This window comes from Ascaphus truei, chromosome 5, assembly GCF_040206685.1.
Source record: "Ascaphus truei isolate aAscTru1 chromosome 5, aAscTru1.hap1, whole genome shotgun sequence".
Taxonomy (NCBI): Eukaryota; Metazoa; Chordata; class Amphibia; order Anura; family Ascaphidae; genus Ascaphus; species Ascaphus truei.
The window spans coordinates 254,992,267-255,014,446 of NC_134487.1; the positions used below are offsets into that span (position 1 = coordinate 254,992,267).

Genomic DNA, 22,180 nt, shown 5'->3' on the forward strand with positions numbered 1-22,180 from the left:
AAGTCTACATCCTTTTCTGTAGTTAATATCGTGAGTCCGGTAATTTAAAAAAAAATTCAGTATATCACTGTTCTCAAAATTGCATTATTTTCGTGGTAACACGTTGATGACATGCACCTTACAAATAAGACATTTTGTATTCAATATTACTTCTAATTTGTCATATTTCAGTTTGATGACTATACAGTATGCCACTGTTTCTTATGCCTGTTTTATTCTGTGACATGATTCTTCAACCACCACTGTGACGGGGAGGAAAGGGTTAATACCTGATTTGCTATGCATTATTGTTGTTGCCCTGTCCCCAAGATTTTTATTCCCCATTTGCAGGCCATTCCCTGTCTGCGAGGGTAAAAGACAAGATGCATTGCTTGCCATACCCTCTAACCGACACATGATGGCAGATCTTAAATGTAAGGCAGGAGATATTTTTTTGTATGTCCAAACAGGAATTACTTGGACATCCAGCTGTGATATGGGTGAATGAGCTGGGGCTATTTTTATGACCAAGCCTCAAAGGGCTGTAGTTATTTTTATGACGGCCCTCAAAAGGCTTTCACAGATTTAGAGTCCCCCTGTCTAAAAGAGTGTCAATTATGAAAAGACCCAGAGACCCATAATGTATACAATACTGGCATACTGATGCACAGCAGATGTCAGGCTAGTGACACCTTTGAGTCAGAAACCAGACACAGTGGCACCAAGTTATGTGTGTAGCCCAGGTATGCTAAGTGGCATGGGCATCAACCTGACCCCTGCGCCCTGCCCACCGGACAGCCCTTTTGACCGGTCTTATGAACTGTGGGTAACTTGGCTATTCGTGGGTTTTTCTGTTCCCACGAGGGGATTGGATCCACATGTTAAAGATAGCTTCAGGCAGTTTATAACTGTGGCCCCCCCAGGTATCCCCAGTGTGATTCCTGATTTTTAATCCATGATGTAAAGATGCAAGACTTTGTTCCAGCACAGCAGCAACCAGTCCAGGAGTGACGGGGTTAATAACCACATAACCACAGGACTTTTAAAACCAAGGCTGAATTTCTTGCGCTTGCAAGCAGAGGACAATTTCTTTTGTTTCAAAGGACAATTTCTTTCATTCCCTTATTCCAATAAGTGTTGTTTTCAAGTGTATTCTGCAGATGTCATGTGTTTGTCTATTAAGGAAATAAATCACAATTTATTTTGCAACTTGTTCTGTTCAATCAAGTACCCAGAAATATAAATGTGTTGATAAAAGTTGGTGTCATCGTGACAGGCTTTTAAAAAAAACTGGTGGCAGCTGGTGGGATACTGATTGAACCTATATTGCATTTTCCTGCGGGCTCTGTAATATAGTGAGGACCTTGTAGCTTGCGAGCTCCTCAGACAAGTAGCAACTGACACACACTTCTAAAGAGCATGAGAGACTTCACTGTTCCCTTCACCCATACCCCGAAGGCACTATGAGCGATTGCTCAGGAAGGTTCAGGTCGTGGACCAGAGAGAAAGTCGTGGAGAAATGTGCAGGGTATGGCTTACCGACAGATGGGCGGTCGATGGCACAACTGGAGGAGGATTTGGAGCATCATGAGGACCACAGGGTCCTACCAGAGGGGCAAGTCCCCGTAGCTGCTGTGTTGGCTGACGCTATTCAGCCCGGAGTGCAGGAGGTCCCTCCAGCTCCGGGGCTGCAAGAACATGAGGAGAGTGCTAGTGACCCCCCGGTCGTGGGTGGCTTGGCACCAGGGGTTGCGGATGGGGTAGCAGCTGCGGCTGCCGAGCGTGCTGTCCCTGGGCTCACTGCACTTCTGGCTACATGGGGAACAGGTGTTAGCACTGCGGAGCGGGTACAGCTCCTGACAGCAGTGCTCGGAAGAACCCACAACTCCTACCTTGAAAACAGGATCAAGGTCTTTCCTGGGTGGATCATCGCAGCTTCAGCAAGTTCGTGGATGGCACAGATGACCTTGATGCGTTCCTGAAAGACTTCGAGATGCAGTGTTCCCAGTTCCGAATTCCAAGAAGGGACTGGGTGGTCAGACTGCGACCACTGTTATCTGGCAAAGCCAAACGGACTGTGATGGGTATTCCACGCGTGGATGCCGATGACTACGGTCATGTGAAAAGAAAGCTGCTAACACAGTATGCCCTGACCCCAGAATCTTACAGGGGCAAGTTACAGACGGGGGTAGTACTCCCCGGAGAGTCATACAGCATCTATGCCGGTAGGATGGCTTTGCACAGGACTCAGTGGGCGGAGGGGAATGGGGTTACAACATTCCATACCCTGCTGGACTTATTCTTTCAAGAGCAGCTGCTGCAGCAGCTTCCCACAGATGTGAGGGGATGGGTCTATGACCATAGACCTCAGACCTATTAGGATGCAGAGAGAATGGCAGATGAGTATGTGGCCAGCCGAGTTGCAATGAAGGAACCTGTAGCACCCTCCGTGGACACACCAGCCTGTGGCAGCAAACAGCGCACCAAAGGATGCAGAGTTCAAGCATGAGAGGAGGTGTTATTCATGCAATAAAGTTGGACATCTCAGGCCAGATTGTCCGGACCGGGACCGGTCCAAGGGACCCCATCAGGAGCAACGCTCACCAGCTGCGAGGCCGGTCGCCCGTGTGTGACTGGCACACACAGAGGAGCCAAGTACAGCCATGGAACCAGCCCACAGAGGGATACCCAGCAGAGAAACTGCACTTGCCACCTCAGGACCAGCAGCGGATAGCGGGGGACATCAGGTTGCTCCAGTCGGGATGCAGCCCAACGATTTCCGGCAGAAGCATCTGCGGAAGGTGACCATCGGAGACCGGCAGGCGGACGGCTTGCTAGACTCCGGTGCCACCGTGACTCTGGTTCACCCTGATATGGTGCGGCCAGAGGATTTGCTCCCGGGCACCGGGATGCAAGTGACCATGCCAGACGGAGGACCGCGGTCACTCCAGGTTGCTCAGGTCTTTTTGGACTGGGGTGCCGGACGTGGCATGAGGGAGGTGGGGGTTTTGCCTGGGTTAGATGCTGAGGTCTTGCTGGGTAACGACCTAGGACACGTTACCTGTGTTTTTACCACTGAGCTGGCACCTGTTGCAGCGATCACCAGTAGCCAGTCAGCAAGGATCGCAGCAGAACCAGCCCCTGTCCCCCTGCATTTGGGACCTACAGTTCCAGTAGTCTCTGCAGAGACCAGACAGGTAAGCCAGACTCAGTCGCTTTCTGACACTGACTTACTGTTCCTTGTACTTGTTCCCTGTCCCCCTGACTCAGATGTGACCGGGGGGTGGCCAGAGTTAGGTGCCCAGTTTAGGGATGCAGTGCAATCTGATCCCAGCTTGGAGGGCATGATACTGCGTGCGTCCGAGTCTAAGCCAAGCAAGGGGTCTGATTACTTCTTGTGGCACCGCGGGCTCCTATACAGAGTGCAAGGGACCACCGGGTTAGATTAGGTATGGATGGGGAAGAGACAGCTAGTGATACCCCGGGAATATAGGCAGCAGTTGTTGTGGGTAGCCCACTCCATTCCACTAGCGGGCATCAGGGGGTCGCTAGGATGCGAGCCCGGCTGTTGCAGCATTACTACTGGTCGGGGGCATCCAGTGAGGCGGCAGAGTTCTGCTGATCCTGTGATGCCTGCCAGCAAGTAGGTAAGGCGTGTGACCGTGTGAAGGCACCCCTGAACCCATTACCGGTAATAGGGGAACCCTTTCAGCGGGTAGCTATGGACCTCGTGGGACCCCTCATGGTTCCCAGCTGGTCAGGAAAGCGCTACATTCTCACGGTGGTGGATTTTGCCACCCGGTACCCTGAGGCGGTAGCGCTTGCCAGTATTGATGCTAGGGCAGTAGCTAAAGTTCTGTTAGCCATTTTTTCTAGGGTAGGTTTCCCTAGTGAGATCCTAACCGATCAGGGGTCGCAGTTCATGAGTGAGTTGCTCCAGTGTCTCTGGGAGGCGTGAGGGGTGAAGCACCAGCACACGACCCCTTACCACCCCCAAACCATCGGACTATGTGAGAGGTTCAATGGTACCCTGAAGCAGATGCTGCGAACATTTATAGAGGCGGAGGGAAAAGACTGGGAGATTCACCTGCAGCATTTGCTGTTTGCGTACCGAGAGGTGCCACAAGAATCTACAGGCTTTTCTCCCTTTGAGCTGCTATATGGTCACAGGGTACGGGGACCTCTGGACTTATTCAATGAGGGATGGGAAGGGTAGACTACCACTACTGATGCTTCTGTACTTCAGTATGTGATAGATCTCAGAGACCGGTTAGGGATGCTCATGGGGTTGGCACAAGACAACCTTAGGGCTGCTCAGACCAAGCAGAAGACTTGGTACTGCTGCGACACACTTTATTCGAGCAAATACCCAGTATGTACCTGGCAGATACCTGGAATGCGCCGCTCCTCACCTCTGACAAGCCCCATTGCGTTTGCCTTCCCAGCCATGGTTCATGCCTGGCTGACGGACGGCTGATCTGTTAAATGATAATGATTAGGATTTAATAGGCTGCAATGCTTCGCGTGTCTACCAGATGGCATAAATTCATGAATTGTAATGCAGTATATATATATATACTGTGCAGTATTGCAGCCAGCGGGAATAAAATGCTTCAATCCCTGCCTGGAAAATATCGCAATGCACTCGGGCAGAAAACAGTCACAAACCTCAATACACCAGAGTATACCCGAATTCGTGGGACTAGCCGAGCTCGAATAAAGTGTGTCGCCAGTGTATGATCAGAATGCCCGCAGCAGAGAGTTCATCCCAGGACAGCAGGTTCTTGTTCTCAAGCCCATTCAGGAGAACAAATTAATGGCTGCCTGGTCGGGACCGTATCTGGTACTGCGAAAGATGAATGAGTGCAACTATGTTGTACAGGTAGATGCTGAGACAGGGAGAAATAAGACTTATCACATCAACATGCTGAAGGAGTACATAGCACCGAGTGTGGCGTCGGTGCTGGCCATTTGCAGCCCACTGATGGGGGATCCAATGAGCAATGCTCTGCTAGCTCTGGGAGGCTAGGCAGGGAGGTACCATAGAGCAGCTGGGGATAGGGGCTCAGCTGAGTGTCAGGCAGAGAGCAGAAGCCAGGGCTTTGCTAGAGAAGTATAGGGCTCTGTTTTCATCAAGTCAGGGAAGACACACATTGCAGAACACCCAGTGCTGACAGGGGATCTGAGACCTTTGCATAAGCACGCTTATAGAGTGTCAGCAGAGGTGAAGGGCAGTACAGAGCAGGAGGTAGAAGAGATGCTGGCCCTAGGGGTAATTGTACCATCCCAGAGCCCTTGGCTTGTCCGATAGTCCTGGTGCCTAAGAAGGACGGAACCACCCGGTTCTGTGTGGACTACCGGCATCTCAATGCGGGCATGGTGTCAGATGCCTACCCCATTCCCCACATGGATGAGTTGTTAGATGAACTCGCGGGGGCAAGGTATCTGACGACTATGGATCTCAGTTATGGGTACTGGCAGATCCCTTTGACCCAAGAGGCTAGAGAGAAGTCTGCATTTATTACCCCAAGTGGCCTCTATGAATTTCTAGTGATGCTATTCGGGATGAAAAATGCACCGGCTACCTTTCAACGCCTGGTCAATTGCTTGCTGGAGGCTATGCAAGGGTTTGCAAGGGCATACCTGGACGACATTGCTGTCTTTAGTAATTTGTGGGACTCACACTTAGTGCATGTAGCTGCAGTGCTAGCCAGGATTAGGGAAGCGGGACTCATGTTGAAACCCACCAAGTGCTTAGTAGGGATGGCAGAGGTATTGTACCTAGGGCACAGAGTGGGTGGCGGGCATCTTAAGCCAGAACCAGCTACGGTGGAAGCTATAGTGCAATGGCCCGTTCCCAAAACCAAGAAGCAAGTCATGGCTTTCCAAGGCACCGCAGGCTACTACAGAAAGTTTGTCCCTCAGTATAGCGCCATTGCCAAACCCCTGAATGACTTAACCCAGAAGCGACAGTCTGTGCTGGTAGTCTGGTCTCCTGCCTGTGAGGTCTCCTTTCAGGCAGTAAAGACTGCACTAGCCAGCGCTCCTATACTTGCTGCTCCATACTATGCAACAAGTTCCTGGTGCAGACAGATGCCTCAGACTTTGGCATTGGGGCTGTACTCAGCCAAGTGGGGGAGGAGAGCAATGAGCACCCGGTAGTATATCTAAGCTGCAAACTGCTGCCCAGAGAGGTGGCATATGCCACCATTGAGAAGGAGTGTCTGTCCATAGTGTGGGCTCTAAAGAAGTTACAGCCTTATTTGTATGGCAGACATTTCACGGTAATAACTGACCACAATCCTATGAGTTGGTTACAGAGTGTGTCGGGGGAAAATGCTAAACTTTTGCGCTAGAGTCTTGCCTTAGAGGAGTGGAACTTCACCATCCAGCACAAGAAGGGAAGTGAGCATGGTAATGCTGATGGCCTTTCCCGCAAGGACAGCCCTCAGGACTTACTAACTTCAAGAGCTGGCAGGTCAGCCCAGCCACCGGACGGGGTGGTCAGGGCAGTCCCTGCGGTTTGAGTAGGGGAGGTGTGACGGGGAGGAAAGGGTTAATACCTGATTTGCTATGGATTACTGTTGTTGCCCTGTCCCCGCGATTTGTATTCCCCATTTGCAGGCCATTCCCTGTCTGCGAGGTTAAAAGATAAGATGCATTGCTTGCCATACCCTCTAACCGACACATGATGGCAGATCTTAAATGTAAGGCAGGAGGTATTTTTTTGTAAGTCCAAGCAGGAATTACTTGGACATCCAGCTGTGATATGGGTGAATGAGCTGGGGCTATTTTTATGACCATGCCTCAAAGGGCTGTACAGTAGTTATTTTTATGACGGGCCTCAAAAGGCTCTCACAGATTTAGAGTCCCCCTGTCTAAAAGAGTGTCAATTATGAAAAGACCCAGAGACCCATAATGTATACAATACTGGCATACTGATGCACAGCAGATGTCAGGCTAGTGACACCTTTGAGTCAGAAACCAGACACAGTGGCACAAAGTTATGGGTGTAGCCCAGGTATGCTAAGTGGCATGAGCGTCAACCTGACCCATGCGCCCTGCCCTGGTCTTATGAACTGTGGGTAACTTGGCTATTCGTGTTTTTTTTTGTTCCCACGAGGGGATTGGATCCACATGTTAAAGATAGCTTTGGGCAGTTTATAATTGTGGCCCCCCCAGGTATCCCCAGTGTGATTCCTGATTTTTAATCCATGATGTAAAGATGCAAGACTTTGTTTCAGCACAGCAGCAACCAGTCCAGGAGTGACGGGGTTAATAACCACATAATCACAGGACTTTTAAAACCAAGGCTGCATTTCTTGCGCTTGCAAGCAGAGGAAAATGTATTTTGTTTCAAAGGACAATTTCTTTCATTCCCTTATTCCAGTAAGTGTTATTTTCAAGTGTATTCTGCAGATGTCATGTGTTTGTCTATTAAGGAAATAAATCACAATTTATTTTGCAACTTGTTCTGTTCAATCAAGTACCCAGAAATATAAATGTGTTCATAAAAGTTGGTGTCATCCACGGGGACTTATATCTGCACTGTACAGGGTGGTGGTCGGTTCTGATAGCGACGATTCACACAAACCCAGGTTCATGACACAATGGGAAACAGATCTGACGGAACCACTGGAGGACGATGACTGGGCTGAGATTTTTAAGGCGGCAGCCAACAGTTCGATCTGTACAACATTAAAGGAGAACTCATATAAAGTACTAATGCGGTGGTACCTCACCCCAGTTAGATTGGCAAAATTCACGCCGGGTGCTTCCACGCTCTGCCCCAGGCAGTGCGGGGAACAGGGGGACCTGTTACACATGCTGTGGTCTTGTCCACGAATTAGACCCGTATGGATCCAAATTAGAGATTGGCTACAGAGGCTCTTTCTGGGCCTCAAAATTCAACTATATCCGTGGGTGTTCCTTCTAGGCAAAACCACGACAGACGTATCTAGATCAGGGAACAAATTGATCGCACACTTTGCTACGGCTATGAGATGCGAGACTGCAGCATTGTGGAAACAGAATGCAATTCCTTCATTAGACAAAATTCGGAATAGAATTTGGTTTGTTTGCCAGATGGAAAAGTTGACAAGTCTGGTCAACGACACTGGCCCAAAGTTTCAAAAAGTCTGGTTGCCTTGGTTGGCACAGACAGACATCCCAGGGGTGAGCAATGCCTCCATCTGGCTTTAATAGCGGCAGGTGAGTTCTCCTTGGATGGCGAGCAGAAGCTGCAATCAGCCACATACGAGGGAGACAGTATGCCCGCCATGGGAGGACGCTAACACAAATCCATTACCCCCTATATTAACTACCCGGTGCCTCGCCGAAACAGTTGGTCGTAACACCTAACCTACGGACCAGGAACGGAGAACATCGTACATCAGAAAGGATTCCTCTGCTCCCCCCCCCTCCCCCTCCCCCCCCACCCCCCTTCCTACCCCCACACCCTCCTGTCTCCCTTCTCCCAGGTCGGTATGAATGGCGGTATGAATGTTGTTTGTCCCATGGAAAGCTTTTTATTTTGACAATGTGACAACTGTATGTTATACTTTGAAAAACACAATAAACAAAATGTTGAAAAAAAAAAAAAAAAGTTGGTGTCATCGTGACAACCACACCTCACTCTCATCTGTCCATCACTGAGAACAACACTTACAGTATATCTGTCTCTTGACACAGGTTTGCTATATTTTGATGTTTTTTCCCTCACAAGTCTTCTCCAACATTTAACACCCCACTACAATGTGTTGTTTAATAAAGAATCTTTGTATTTGCAAAAATAGATTTTCTTAAAAATATTTTTGAAACAAATAAAATTCCTACACATTTCAAGTCTTAACAGACTTTTCCTCATGGCTTATAAATTCAAATAAGAATATAGGTATATATACTGTACACTCAGCATTATTAACCACATTTTAAGCAATCAACAAATACATAAATGTAACCCTGATGACTAGCAACCTGTGTAAAGACAGATTAACTCATTAGCTACCAATGACACTATTACAAATATATGAACAGCTTATAAAGTTTCAATTATTTGTTAATTATTAAATCCTACTGATTATTGACTTTGATGTGCAATAAAAAATAAAGCATGATTTCTGTTCAACAGCCATGCAAATGTGCGCACCTCAACTGTGGCCTTGCCTTGCACCTTGCCGCACTGAGACGGCACGGACCTCATTTGTGGTCAAATGGAATTATTATTTGTGTTGTTGCAGTTCAGTGTGTGTCCGGTTGTTTGTGGACTGAATATATTTGCCTATAATACTTTCATTGCTACAGTGTCTGAAGAGAAGCTAAAATTTACACGTCTCATTGTCTAATGAGCTGTTGCAGGTTCCCACTTTGTTTAAAAAAAGAAACTATGCATTAACGGAATCTGTCAACATCTGTCAACGGAATCATAACTTTTGTACTGTACTGTGCGTGGCATGGGACATGGCACTTACTCCTTGCCACACAAGACCAGCTAGCAGTTTACATACAGAACTGTAATTTCCAAATAACTAGCATATGCATTCCATAAACTAAGCATTTACATACTGTACTTTAGGCATTTATTATTTCTTGTTAATTAATAGGGTACAGTAAATAAATCTCACAATTAATTTACAGAAATCAAGCAGTGAAATCAACAGCCAGAAGAAGATGTCAATTGAAGTCTAAAAACTATTATAATTTTCAATCTTTTAAATTCTGTTGAGATATTCTTTTAATATATTTGAATCGTGGGAACATAGGGATAAAATATATACATTATTAGAGATATATACATTATAGATACATTATTATACTAGGAACATCTGCGAAAGGACTCTCAGCGGGTGAGACCCTTTGTTGTAGCCAGACTCTGTGGAGCCTACCCAGTGGGCAGTAATGGGCTGGCAAGGGAAATCTGTTGCTGAGATGGAGCACGTAGGCACGATTTCAATTGGCCAGTTCATATTTCCCTCCTTGCCGGCAACTGAGCCTAAGCATGCCCCCTCCTTTGATTGGTTACAGCCAGGTGAGCCTCCGGTTCGTGATTGGCTACTGTGTACAATCCCATGCTCTGATTGGTCGCCAGTCCCCTTTCCATGTTAAACATAGCATAGCGAGGTCTATGAAGGGGAATGTCCGATCAGAGAATCAGAGCATCCTAGGGCTTGGTCCGGTGAAACATTGGCAGGCTTTTCAAAAGTGCTTTGCTCCGAATAGCAAAGCACTCAGCACGGAGTTGAGGAGAAGCCTGGCCTCGCTGACGACAAGTTCTATAGTCGCGGCCAAGTTCTCAGAGTGTGGCCAAGTACTGAGAACGCGGCCAAGTTCTGAGAAATGATCCTACTTTCTCCAGGTTTAGTCCAGTGACGCGACAGGTGCATACTCAGAATAGAGGTGCCGGAGCAGCCCGGCCAAACAGAAGATAATTGCTGGGAGCAAGTTCTCGCATCCAAATTCTCAGGACAAAGTTCTGAGAATTGGATGGAGCTTAAACCAGCGAGGAGAGCACGGTGGCTCTCCCGGAAAGAGTACTGTGTGTTCCTGGATGTGGAGTGGACAGGGTAAGCCTACCTGAAGTTAGAGCTTGCTATAGGGACAACCTATAGGGACAAGCAAAGGAATTAAAGACCAAGGGGGCTATGCACTAAGCTCAGATAAAAGTGCTCTTCGATCGTGATTTTTGGCTCAACCCGATGCACTAAGCAACGCAAACAGGCACTTTGCGATCTAAAAATGACTTTTTTCAGGAATTTTTTCTAAGTCCAACTTTGCTCGTTCGCAACCCTGTTTGCGTGAAATTCTGCCCTTAAGCGGAATGCACTAAGCAACGCAACCTTAGCAAATGCGAAAGTTGCGTTGATCAGAACACGTCAGGTCAGAGTAGACGCAAAGAAATCTGGACTTAGAAAAAAAGCTTGCTTTTTATTTTTGCATGTGCAAAACCCATACAGCAGGCCGGCGGGTGTCCCTGACTGACCCCGCGAAGGTCCCGACAGAGCCCGGGGCTCACGCAGGGGTCCCCGGCTCACCAAGCGGGGGTCCCCGTGGGAGTGCAGGGGTCCCTGCGGGAGTCCGGGGGTCCCCGCGGCCATCCCGTGGTCCCCGCGGGAGTCCCAGGGTACCAACGGAATAGTGTGTTTGTGATGGTGCTCAAAAAGTGCTGGGACTATGTGGAAGGAGGGGAGTGTTAGCTGGGTAATAACAATTATTTGCAATGGTACTGTGCCTTTAAGTGGGCATAAGATACCCTGAAGGTAGGAGTGGGTTGCCAAAGATAGCCCCCTCTTTCCTCATTAGGTAGCCCCAGGTTTAGTACTCACTGAGTCTTCTTCCTTCCCCAGTCTCCCCTCCAGAGCGTGCAGCTGTATTAGAGTGTAGATGCAAAGCCAAGGTGTGCAGCGCACAGCAATAAGGATGAGCAGGTCTTGCAGAAAAAATAGTCCTTTATTTAAGTCATGGTGTGGGACAACAGCAAACCTTCAACGCGTTTCGTTCAAGGAACTATATCAAGAAGTGCTGTCTAGGTTAAAAACTACAATTTATATACAGCTGACTGCCCTATTTTCGCGCCAAATCGTGACGTCATAGATTGTGTCTAAACCAATAAGAATCGCTATTCTCGCGCATGCGCGCGGCGCCAGCAACTCTATGGTGATCTCTATGGTATTGTGAGACCTCCGGGCATGCGCGCGGCGCCAAGGTATCAGGGAGCATACTGCTGATGTCAGCCATGTACTGCAGCATATACACGCCCCTTGGGGCGGTTCTAAGCGCAATGCACGCCTCTGACCCATGCAGGGTGACGCCTCCTTCCTCCATGTTCCGCGCGAGCGGTGAGGCATCCTATTGTAATTAGGATAAGATAAATCACATCCCTGCCACAATTTGGTTATAGGGGGCCATTATGGGATAAATGAAAGTAATGAAATTGTATATAGGCAGTAGGCTGTATATATAAAAATACCTATAGGCAATATATGTATATAAATACATAGTAACACAAATGCTTGTGGTAAACAATAATATAATATACATATCTTAAAAAAGAAAAAAAATATAAGAAGACAGTTTATTGTTAAAAAATATGTATTTATCCAAAAAAAGTTAAATGCTAAACACAAAAAATAATAATAAAAACATTTTAAAAAAAGCAACAAATATGTCTCGTGCCTTAATTAACAGCAAATTGCATGCCCCGCTGGATGAGAGTAATAATCATGTAAATTGTAAACATCTATCTAATGTGGAGTTACATGCATATACTGTATACATTCATTTTTGAATACCTTGACCTGACTTATGGAAACTTCCAATTATCAGTATACTATATCAAGTCAAGATGATTTTAATAATAAGTCAAGAAGTAGAGGCTATATTGAAAATTGGGGATGAATCTCCGGGAAGCGCAGGGATATGTGAAAACAAAAATGTATATAGATAGTGCAATATTGCTGTGACAAATTAAATATATTGGCTGATCTAATGCAGATGTACTCACAAGTGTGAGAAGGTTAAAGGCACGTAAAGGTATCTTTCCCAGAGTATGGATGTCACACTGTATTCAGGAAATCAATCTCAGCCCCATATAGAATCCAAGAGACCTTAGAAAAGAAGACTGGACATAGCGCAGACTGTATACCAAGAATTTATAAAAGGTAAGTGAAAGGTATTACACTCACATGATTTCAAAAGTTTAAAAGCATTTCGATCACACGCAGTGGATCTCAGCAGCCGGATAGATGGTGTATCTGGTTCCCCTCCTTCCGTGGCGTGCGTGTCACTGGTTTGCGTTCCAACTGCACAGGAAGTGATGTCATCGGCTTCTAGGGGTTCCGGCCAGTAGTACAGACGTCACTCTACGCGTTTCATCTCATCGATTTCATCAGGAGTGACTTTGTGATGGGTGTGGGATGCATATATACCCCTAACTTAGTTCCCATTGGTGAATGGCTAACTAGATTTTAATTGGGTTAACGATTATACTGAGTGGATACACATGAGATAGAAAGAGACATGTAATTAATCCCTCTACATCTTACATATGCAGAGGTCCAAAAAATAATACAATCAATCAATGTTGAAAATTTAATGCAGAAATGTATCTTTAAAAATGCTAATGCATAGATATAAAAAATGTTTAAATAAACATTATAAAAATATAAACATAAAAACAGGTATATATGAAATAAATAGGCAGTAAGTAAAACAATATGAGTCAGAACAGGGAAACTAGCTAATTATAAAGCATAGTTGATTCATAGGAATAGATGAAATCTATTGTGGAAACAAGAAACAGGGCATAAGTAACATTATAGAAAAGGTTTCAAATCAAATTCCAAATTCAGACCAGCAGGAGACATGGTTTTTAGTTCGAACATCCAATATGATTCTCTTTTTATCAGTGCTTTATCTCTATTACCCCCTCTCCAGTGAGGCATAACCTGTTCGATGGCTTTAAATTTTAACCCTTTAGGATCTGAATTGTGTGATAATTAAAAATGATTTGAAACACTGTGTGTGGTCAATTTTCTTTTTATGTTTCCTATGTGTTCCAATATACGGGTTTTTAAAGATCTTATAGTTTTCCCAATATATTGTAGACCACATTCACATTCTAGTAAATAGATTACAAAATTGGACCTACAATTTAAATGTTGTTTTATTTTGTAGCTTTTTTGTGTAGTATTAGAATGAAAGCTATCAATAATGTTAGAGCTATATTTGCAGGCAGTACAGTATTTACAATTGAAAAAACCTTTCAGGGGGTCCAACCAGGTTGGATTGCTGTTTAAACTAACATTTTTTAGTGCACTTGGTGCTACCTTATTTTTAATGTTAGGTGCTTTTCTACAGTATATATCATTTGAACCTTGTCGGGTAGAAGAGTTCCTAAGATAGGGTCATTTTTAAGAATAGGCCAGTGAGAGTTTAGTATTTTATTAATTCTATGTGCATCTCTATTGTATTGTGTAACAAATGGTACCTTGATGAGTGCACTATTAGTGTCCTTTACTTTTGGGACCAGCATAGATTCTCTTGGTGTACACTTGGTCTTAGCCAAAGCTTTCTGGATGACATCCTGATTATAATTCCTCTCCACAAACTTTCTGGACAGCACGTTGGATTGCTCCTCAAAAACACTGTTATCCGTGCAATTACGTTTCAGTCTACAGTATTGACCATATGGTATATTATTAATCCATTTATTCAAATGGCAACTAGACTGTAGGATGTAGTTGTTAGCATCCACGTCTTTGAAAAAGTTTTTTGTTTTAATAACATTGTTATCCAAATATATAGTAAGGTCCAGAAAGTTTATGGATGTTTTACTCATGGTGGAAGTGAATTTAAGATTAAACTCGTTGTTATTGAGGTACTGGAGGAATAGATCTAGGTCCTCCAATGTACCCTTCCACACAAAAATGATATCATCTATAAATCTCCGCCAGGTTACCAAATTCGCATCCAGACCTGCCCAGGACCATATATACAGATTTTCCCAAAGGGCCATCAGTAAGTTCGCATAACTGGGCGCGAATTTGGTCCCCATAGCGGTTCCACATAATTGCAGAAAAAACTCATCACAAAACCAAAAGAAATTCTTATTCAAAACAAATTGGATACATTTAATAATGAACTCTATCTGTGCTTCTGGAATTCTCCCTTCTTTTTCCAGAAAGAATTGGACAGCCCTACATCCATCAGTGTGTCTTATAGATGTATATAGTGCTGTTACATCTGTGGTGACCAATATATAGTTATCCTGCCATTGGATATCCCTGAGAAACATAATTACGTCTCTGGTATCTTTGATATAAGATTTTTGTTGTTTTACAATATCCTGTAAATAACTGTCGATAAATTCTGACAGATTGGCAGTTAGTGACCCTATGCCTGAAATTATTGGTCTTCCCGGTGGGTGTGTAAGGTTCTTATGAATTTTTGGTAGAAAATAGAAGACGGGGAATACTGGGTCCTCAACATTTAGGAACTGAAACTCATGTTCTTCCAGTATTCCCCGTCTTCTCCCATCCTCAAGCAAAGTCTGCAGTTCTATTTTATATAGGTTGGTAGGGTTGCCTTTTAGTTTTAGGTAGGTAGTTGTATCTCCCAAAATGTTTTTGGACTCAAGCATATAATAGCTATGGTCCATAATTACAACACCCCCTCCCTTGTCTGCAGGTTTTATTACAATTGTTTTGTCTGCTGTGAGTTCCTCAAGAGCAGTTCTCTCCTCCCTTGTAAGGTTATTGTGCTGTCTGTCTTTTTTACTCAAATTTTCTAGGTCTTTTGTAACTAGTTGAAAAAACACCTCTAAATGGTTCCCTTTAGCAAATTTGGGGAAAAACTGAGATTTAGGTTTAAATTTGGAATGTACAAATTCAGAGGTGCTAGAATCTATAGCTTTTTTGTTATCTGTCCAGTTCCTGGTTTCTGCATCTTTATTGGCAAAAAATCTTTTTAATGTAAGTGATCTCAGAAACTTATGTGTGTCAACATAAAGACCAAATTTATTTGGTCCAATAGTGGGAGTAAAAGTGAGTCCCTTACTGATAACTTTATTCTGGCATTCTGTGAACATTTTAATTACTTAAATTAAAAATATTTTTTGTTGTCTTTAATGTAATTTTCTTGTCTTTCCGTAATCTTCCCCCTCGTCTCCCTCTGACATGCGTCTTTTGTTTCTTTGAATGAGGCCTGTCTTTTGAGTTGTCAGGGGGTGAAATGGATTCCTGGTTTCCCAAGAACTCATACACCCCCTGGGCTCCAAAAAAGAGGAAGAGGGTTTCTCCAATTTTTGCCCCTGTTTCAAGTTTTCCTTCCCTGACGATTCGATAATGTCCTTAATTTCAAGGTGTTTAGTTTTTTCTTTAACTTTACCTCCATTTGGAGGTTTTTTTATTGTTTCACTTTTCTTTATTAAAACCTGGGGTAAAAAACCAGCATGGTTCTTGGGATAGTTATCTGCAAATCTGCAAATCTCCCTCTGTATGAAGTATCCATAGTGGATGTTGATACAGGGGATTAATAATATACCATATGGTCAATACTGTAGACTGAAACGTAATTGCACGGATAACAGTGTTTTTGAGGAGAAATCCAACGTGCTGTCCAGAAAGTTTGTGGAGAGGAATTATAATCAGGATGTCATCCAGAAAGCTTTGGCTAAGACCAAGTGTACACCAAGAGAATCTATGCTGGTCCCAAAAGTAAAGGACACTAATAGTGCACTCATCAAGGAACCATTTGTTACACAATACAATAGAGATGCACAAAGAATTAATAAAATACTAAACTCTCACTGGCCTATTCTTAAAAATTACCCTATCTTAGGAACTCTTCTACCCGACAAGGTTCAAATGATATATAGAAAAGCACCTAACATTAAAAATAAGGTAGCACCAAGTGCACTAAAAAATGTTAGTTTAAACAGCAATCCAACCTGGTTGGACCCCCCGAAAGGTTTTTTCAATTGTACAGTAAATACTGTACTGCCTGCAAATATAGCTCTAACATTATTGATAGCTTTCATTCTAATACTACACAAAAAAGCTACAAAATAAAACAACATTTAAATTGTAGGTCCAATTTTGTAATCTATTTACTAGAATGTGAATGTGGTCTACAATATATTGGGAAAACTATAAGATCTTTAAAAACCCGTATATTGGAACACATAGGAAACATAAAAAGAAAATTGACCACACACAGTGTTTCAAATCATTTTTATTTATCACACAATTCAGATCCTAAAGGGTTAAAATTTAAAGCCATCGAACAGGTTATGCCTCACTGGAGAGGGGGTAATAGAGATAAAGCACTGATAAAAAGAGAATCATATTGGATGTTCGAACTAAAAACCATGTCTCCTGCTGGTCTAAATTTGGAATTTGATTTGAAACCTTTTCTATAATGTTACTTATGCCCTGTTTCTTGTTTCCACAATAGATTTCATCTATTCCTATGAATCAACTATGCTTTATAATTAGCTAGTTTCCCTGTTCTGACTCATATTGTTTTACTTACTGCCTATTTATTTCATATATACCTGTTTTTATGTTTATATTTTTATAATGTTTATTTAAACATTTTTTATATCTATGCATTAGCATTTTTAAAGATACATTTCTGCATTAAATTTTCAACATTGATTGATTGTATTATTTTTTGGACCTCTGCATATGTAAGATGTAGAGGGATTAATTACATGTCTCTTTCTATCTCATGTGTATCCACTCAGTATAATCGTTAACCCAATTAAAATCTAGTTAGCCATTCACCAATGGGAACTAAGTTAGGGGTATATATGCATCCCACACCCATCACAAAGTCACTCCTGATGAAATCGATGAGATGAAACGCGTAGAGTGACGTCTGTACTACTGGCCGGAACCCCTAGAAGCCGATGACATCACTTCCTGTGCAGTTGGAACGCAAACCAGTGACACGCACGCCACGGAAGGAGGGGAACCAGATACACCATCTATCCGGCTGCTGAGATCCACTGCGTGTGATCGAAATGCTTTTAAACTTTTGAAATCATGTGAGTGTAATACCTTTCACTTACCTTTTATAAATTCTTGGTATACAGTCTGCGCTATGTCCAGTCTTCTTTTCTAAGGTCTCTTGGATTCTATATGGGGCTGAGATTGATTTCCTGAATACAGTGTGACATCCATACTCTGGGAAAGATACCTTTACGTGCCTTTAACCTTCTCACACTTGTGAGTACATCTGCATTAGATCAGCCAATTTATTTAATTTGTCACAGCAATATTGCACTATCTATATACATTTTTGTTTTCACATATCCCTGCGCTTCCCGGAGATTCATCCCTACTTCTCAACACGAGGACTGACAGAGCAATCCTCACCGGGTCATAGCAGCACCTGTTTTATGTGTTTGCATAAGTATCACCTTTTGATTATTATTATCACTACGATTATATGTATAGCTAGTATTTTTATATAGAGCGCCACTATTAGATAAGTTTCCTTTTTCACATATATTGAAAATTGGACTTATTATTTTTTTGAATATCTCGTAAAATCCAAAAATGCCGTCTTCTTGTTTTCCGGTGACTATAGGATTAAGACAGAGTATGGATATATATTTCCATATAAATGCGCATTCATATGCTTTGGTCATGCTATATATTATATAGACATATTCACAATATATAGAGCATTTGGTATATTTTTATAAGTAGCGTATAATATACTGTATGAGTTTATTATTCCAAAACAAATAATACTCATTTGAGAAAATGGTTAATATTCCATTCTATATTTATTCCGTCAGGGAACCTTGTTCTTAATGTAAATATCCAATAGGATTCTCTACAGTCTAATGTTTTCACAATGTTACCCCCTCTTTCTTTTCTGATTATCTTCTCAATGCCTATGTCACGGGAGACTCCTGTGGCGGGTAGGATCTCGGTGGCCGGAGCAGCACGAGCGTAGTAGGGGTCACAAGCAGGGGTCCGAGGCAGGCGGCAGGTAGCGAAGTCAGGTACAAGCAGAGGTCGGCAACGAGGAGACTGGAACAGGACAGGCGGGGCAGGACAGGGACTAAGGACAGGGAGCAGGGACTGAGACCGGGGAGCAGGAATAACCAGGGACAAGCCAGATTACTAGCAAGGACCTTTACTGTGAGCAGACTACAATACAGGTACAGGTACAGGAAACAGGTCAGGATCAAAGACAGGCATGAGCATACTGTAGGAGTCTGACTAGCAAGCAAAGGCAAAAGCAACAGACAGGAAGCAAGCTATAAAGGACAGAGACAGGAGCAACAAGAAGACAGACAGACAGAGGAACCCAGAGCCAACAGAAGACAGCAGCACACCCAGTGGACAAGGAAGCTATGGCTAGGCAGGAGGTCTAGGCAATCCTGACATTACTCCCCCCTCTCAAGAGCGTTCTCCGGACGATCCTCCAGGCTCTTCCCGGAGGCCTTGATGAAATGGCGACTCAAGGTGACCCACCTCTGGTGGCTTGTCAGTGGGCAGAGGGTACTCCACAGGTACATTTGGTGCAGCAAGGAACCTCCAAATGGGTGCGTTCAACCCAAAAGCAGGGGCAGAGAAGCCAGTAGATCCTCCTGACAACCCTCCAGGTTTAGCAAGGTGTCCCTGATGGAAGGCCGACTCACGATGGCCTTCGAACAACACTCCAAGTTTTGCAGGAACATAGGGATCAGCAACATCTCCGGACAACCTTCCAGGCTCTTCAGGGAAATCTTGATGGAAGGCCAACTTAATGTGTACGTCAAGTGCTGATGGGAAATCTGTGAGAGGTGCATTTATCCTTATCGCAAGAGCGTTGGCATCAGCATCAAGAATATTAGGCATAGCAAGGAACTTCACCAGGGATCCGTCTAACGTCATAGCAGGGGCATCGGACACAGATACATCAGGCTCTTCACATGCGGCAGAGGGGACATATTCACTTTCCGTGGTCTCTTTTTGTGACCAATATATCTCTTTTAGTTTTGGAATCTGGAACTTCCCAATGGATACGTTCAACTCCATTGCAGAGGCATGGACATCAGGAATGTGGGCATCAATGACGGGTGCAGACTTTTCACATGTGTAAGTGGGAACATAGAATTCACGCTCCATGGTCTCCTTTTGTGACTGCCGTTTTGTGGTATCACCTAAAGTCTCATTAAGACCAGCAATTTGATTTTTCAGCTCTTGAAGCTGTCCTTCTGCACTTCTTTTCCCACTCAATGCAGTTGTCAGTTCGGCTTCTTTGGAGTTGAGTCGCGACTCCATATCTCCCAGCTGACTCAGAGTAAAGCTTAAATATGTTTCATCTTCTTCATTTCTGATCTGCAGCTGCCGGTACTCCTTCCGGGCATTGTCCAGCTCCAGCTGCAGCCGGACCTTATCACGGGCTGTGTGGTCCAATAATTTGCAGGCATCGGCCATTTTGACCTCATAGCGCTGTGTCAGGCCAGCCACTTGACAGACGGAAACCTTCTCTCTCTCCTCCTTTTTGGCAAGCTGTGTCTTGAGCTCAGCGATCAGCGCCTGCAGCGCTGTGAGCTGCTGAGATGTGTGTTCAGCTGCTAGCTTTAGCTCTTCCTCCAGCGAGGCTCTGGTTATGCTCAGTGTGGCCTTCAGCTCCTCATGCTGTTCTTTGGGGACACACTGGGTACTCAAATAATCTTGCATCATACTTATTTTGTAGGCAGTCTGGAAACTTTCTTCCTGCAGAACTCGCTGCTTTTCTTCAGCATTTACCCATTTCTCTGTGGTGTCCTGCAGATGTGTACGCAGTTCTCGCAGCTGACTCTGCAGCATATTTTCTGCTTGTGTGCGCCGCTCCAGGGAGACACGTTCTTCTTGCAGCACTCTCTCTGCATTCTGCAGTGCTGTCTGCACGTCTAACTTTTCCTGGGCCAACTGTTTCTTCTCCTCTCCTAATTCATGGAGCTTCTTATCTCCTTCACTGACTTGGACATAGAGATTCTTGCACTCCTGGGTTACCATTTCAAAACTCCTATTTAACCCTTCGAAGATCTCTCTCAAAGAACGTAGTTCTGTGTTGAAGTGGCAATTCTTCTCCTCAGAGGCTTCCAGTTTTGCGCCAACTTGAGCCATGAAACTCTGGTACTGCGCATTATCAGCATAGGCCTTCTCCAGCTTACTTGACAGGATTACCCTGTCCCTCTCCAACTGCTCTCTTTCTTTCTCCTGGAGAACACACTTAGCAATTGCTGAAGATAGACAGCTTTGTAGTGCAGTCTTGGCCTCTTGCTCCTTATCTAAACGTTCATAAAGACAATCAATCGCTTTCTGTGCGGCTTGAAGCGTCTGAGAAGGGGCATCTTTCTTTTCTTCCACTATTCTTGGGATACGTCTGTGAGTTGCCTTAAGCTGCAGCATATCTCTTTCATCAAATGCAGACTCTGAGGTTAAATTTTCAGTCTTAATTTCTTCTGCAACTTCCACAGTAATGCCTCCCTTCTTTTTCTTCTTCTTCCTTGCTTTGAGAAGTTCTGAAGAATCAGTGGTACTGTGTTCACATTTACTGCTCAAGACTGTTTGAGTGGGAGCCATAATTAAACCACACTTCCCAAGAAACCAGTAAAGAGGAAATGTGTTTTTAAAGCAGAAGCATTAGAATGAACAACAGGAATATTAGACACAGAGAGACACAAGATAGGAGAGCTGACCCTTTGAGACTTTAACATCAGTCACAGAGATTATAAATGCAAGGAAAAAACATAGACAGAGAAACCTGCAGTTATATCTGAATCTTTTAGGCATAAGGCGTAGGGATATCATACAGACAGAGAAAACCTGCAGTTACAGTACATCTAAATCTTTATGCATCAGGCGTAGGGATATCATATAGACAAAGAAAACCTGCAGTTACATCTAAATCTTTAAGCGTCAGGCGTAGGGATATCATATAGACAAAGAAAATCTGCAGTTGAATCTGAAACTTTTGATATCAGGCATAGAAATATCATAGACAGCAGGAAACTAATCCAGAGAAAACTTGTAGTTAGATCTGAAACTTTTGACATAGGAATATCAGACAGAGAACCCTGCAGTCAAATCTGAAACCTTTGATATCAGGCGTAGGGATATCATAAGTTGCAGAGAAACAAACTTTAGGGGAACTTGCAGGTAAACCTGACACCTTAGAACCAATCATATGAAAAACTATAGATGCAAGAAAATCAAAGCATGTAGCAACAAAATAATGGGAGCACTTTTGTCTTTTGAAATGAAGACCCTGTGAACAGCAGTAAATCAAGGTAACCGTCTTAAATAGAAATGTGAGTCTGAAAATCTGCAGTGGCCCACCCACAATGCAGAGACAATTCTTGTCCAGGTAATGAAAGTCTGAAAATGGCAAAAACAGGTACTGCAGGAAGGGGTTTTTTTTTTTTTTTGTTTTTTTTGTAAAAGGGAATACTTCTCAGGGAGAAAGAGGCACAAAAAACCCTGCAGAAACCTTTGCAAAAATAAACATCTCAAAGAAAGCTGCAATAGTCGGTAGCAACAGTTCTAGTCTCAGAAAAAATGTTTTTTCGTTATGAACGCAATAATTCTTGCAGAACACTTAGCAGCAACAAAAAAAAAACCTTTCAAAATCCCAACTTGGATTTCCAAAAAAGAAACGAAAGTACTTATCTTCAACCATGCGGATGTGGTCTGCTGCAGCAGGCAGGAAAGGG

The 22,180-nt window shown here is 43.9% G+C and overlaps 1 protein-coding gene across 1 annotated transcript; it reads right to left on the reverse strand.

The window, feature by feature from the left end:
• Positions 1–15,598: 15,598 nt before the first annotated feature.
• LOC142494732 (uncharacterized) lies at positions 15,599–21,383 on the reverse strand. The gene is made up of 3 exons (XM_075599167.1): positions 21,360–21,383; positions 20,232–21,293; positions 15,599–15,907 (listed from the first exon to the last, which is right to left on the reverse strand). Exons 2-3 carry the CDS (start codon positions 21,048–21,050, stop codon positions 15,599–15,601), a joined length of 1,128 nt encoding a protein of 375 aa, XP_075455282.1. The 5' UTR covers positions 21,051–21,293; positions 21,360–21,383.
• Positions 21,384–22,180: the final 797 nt, after the last annotated feature.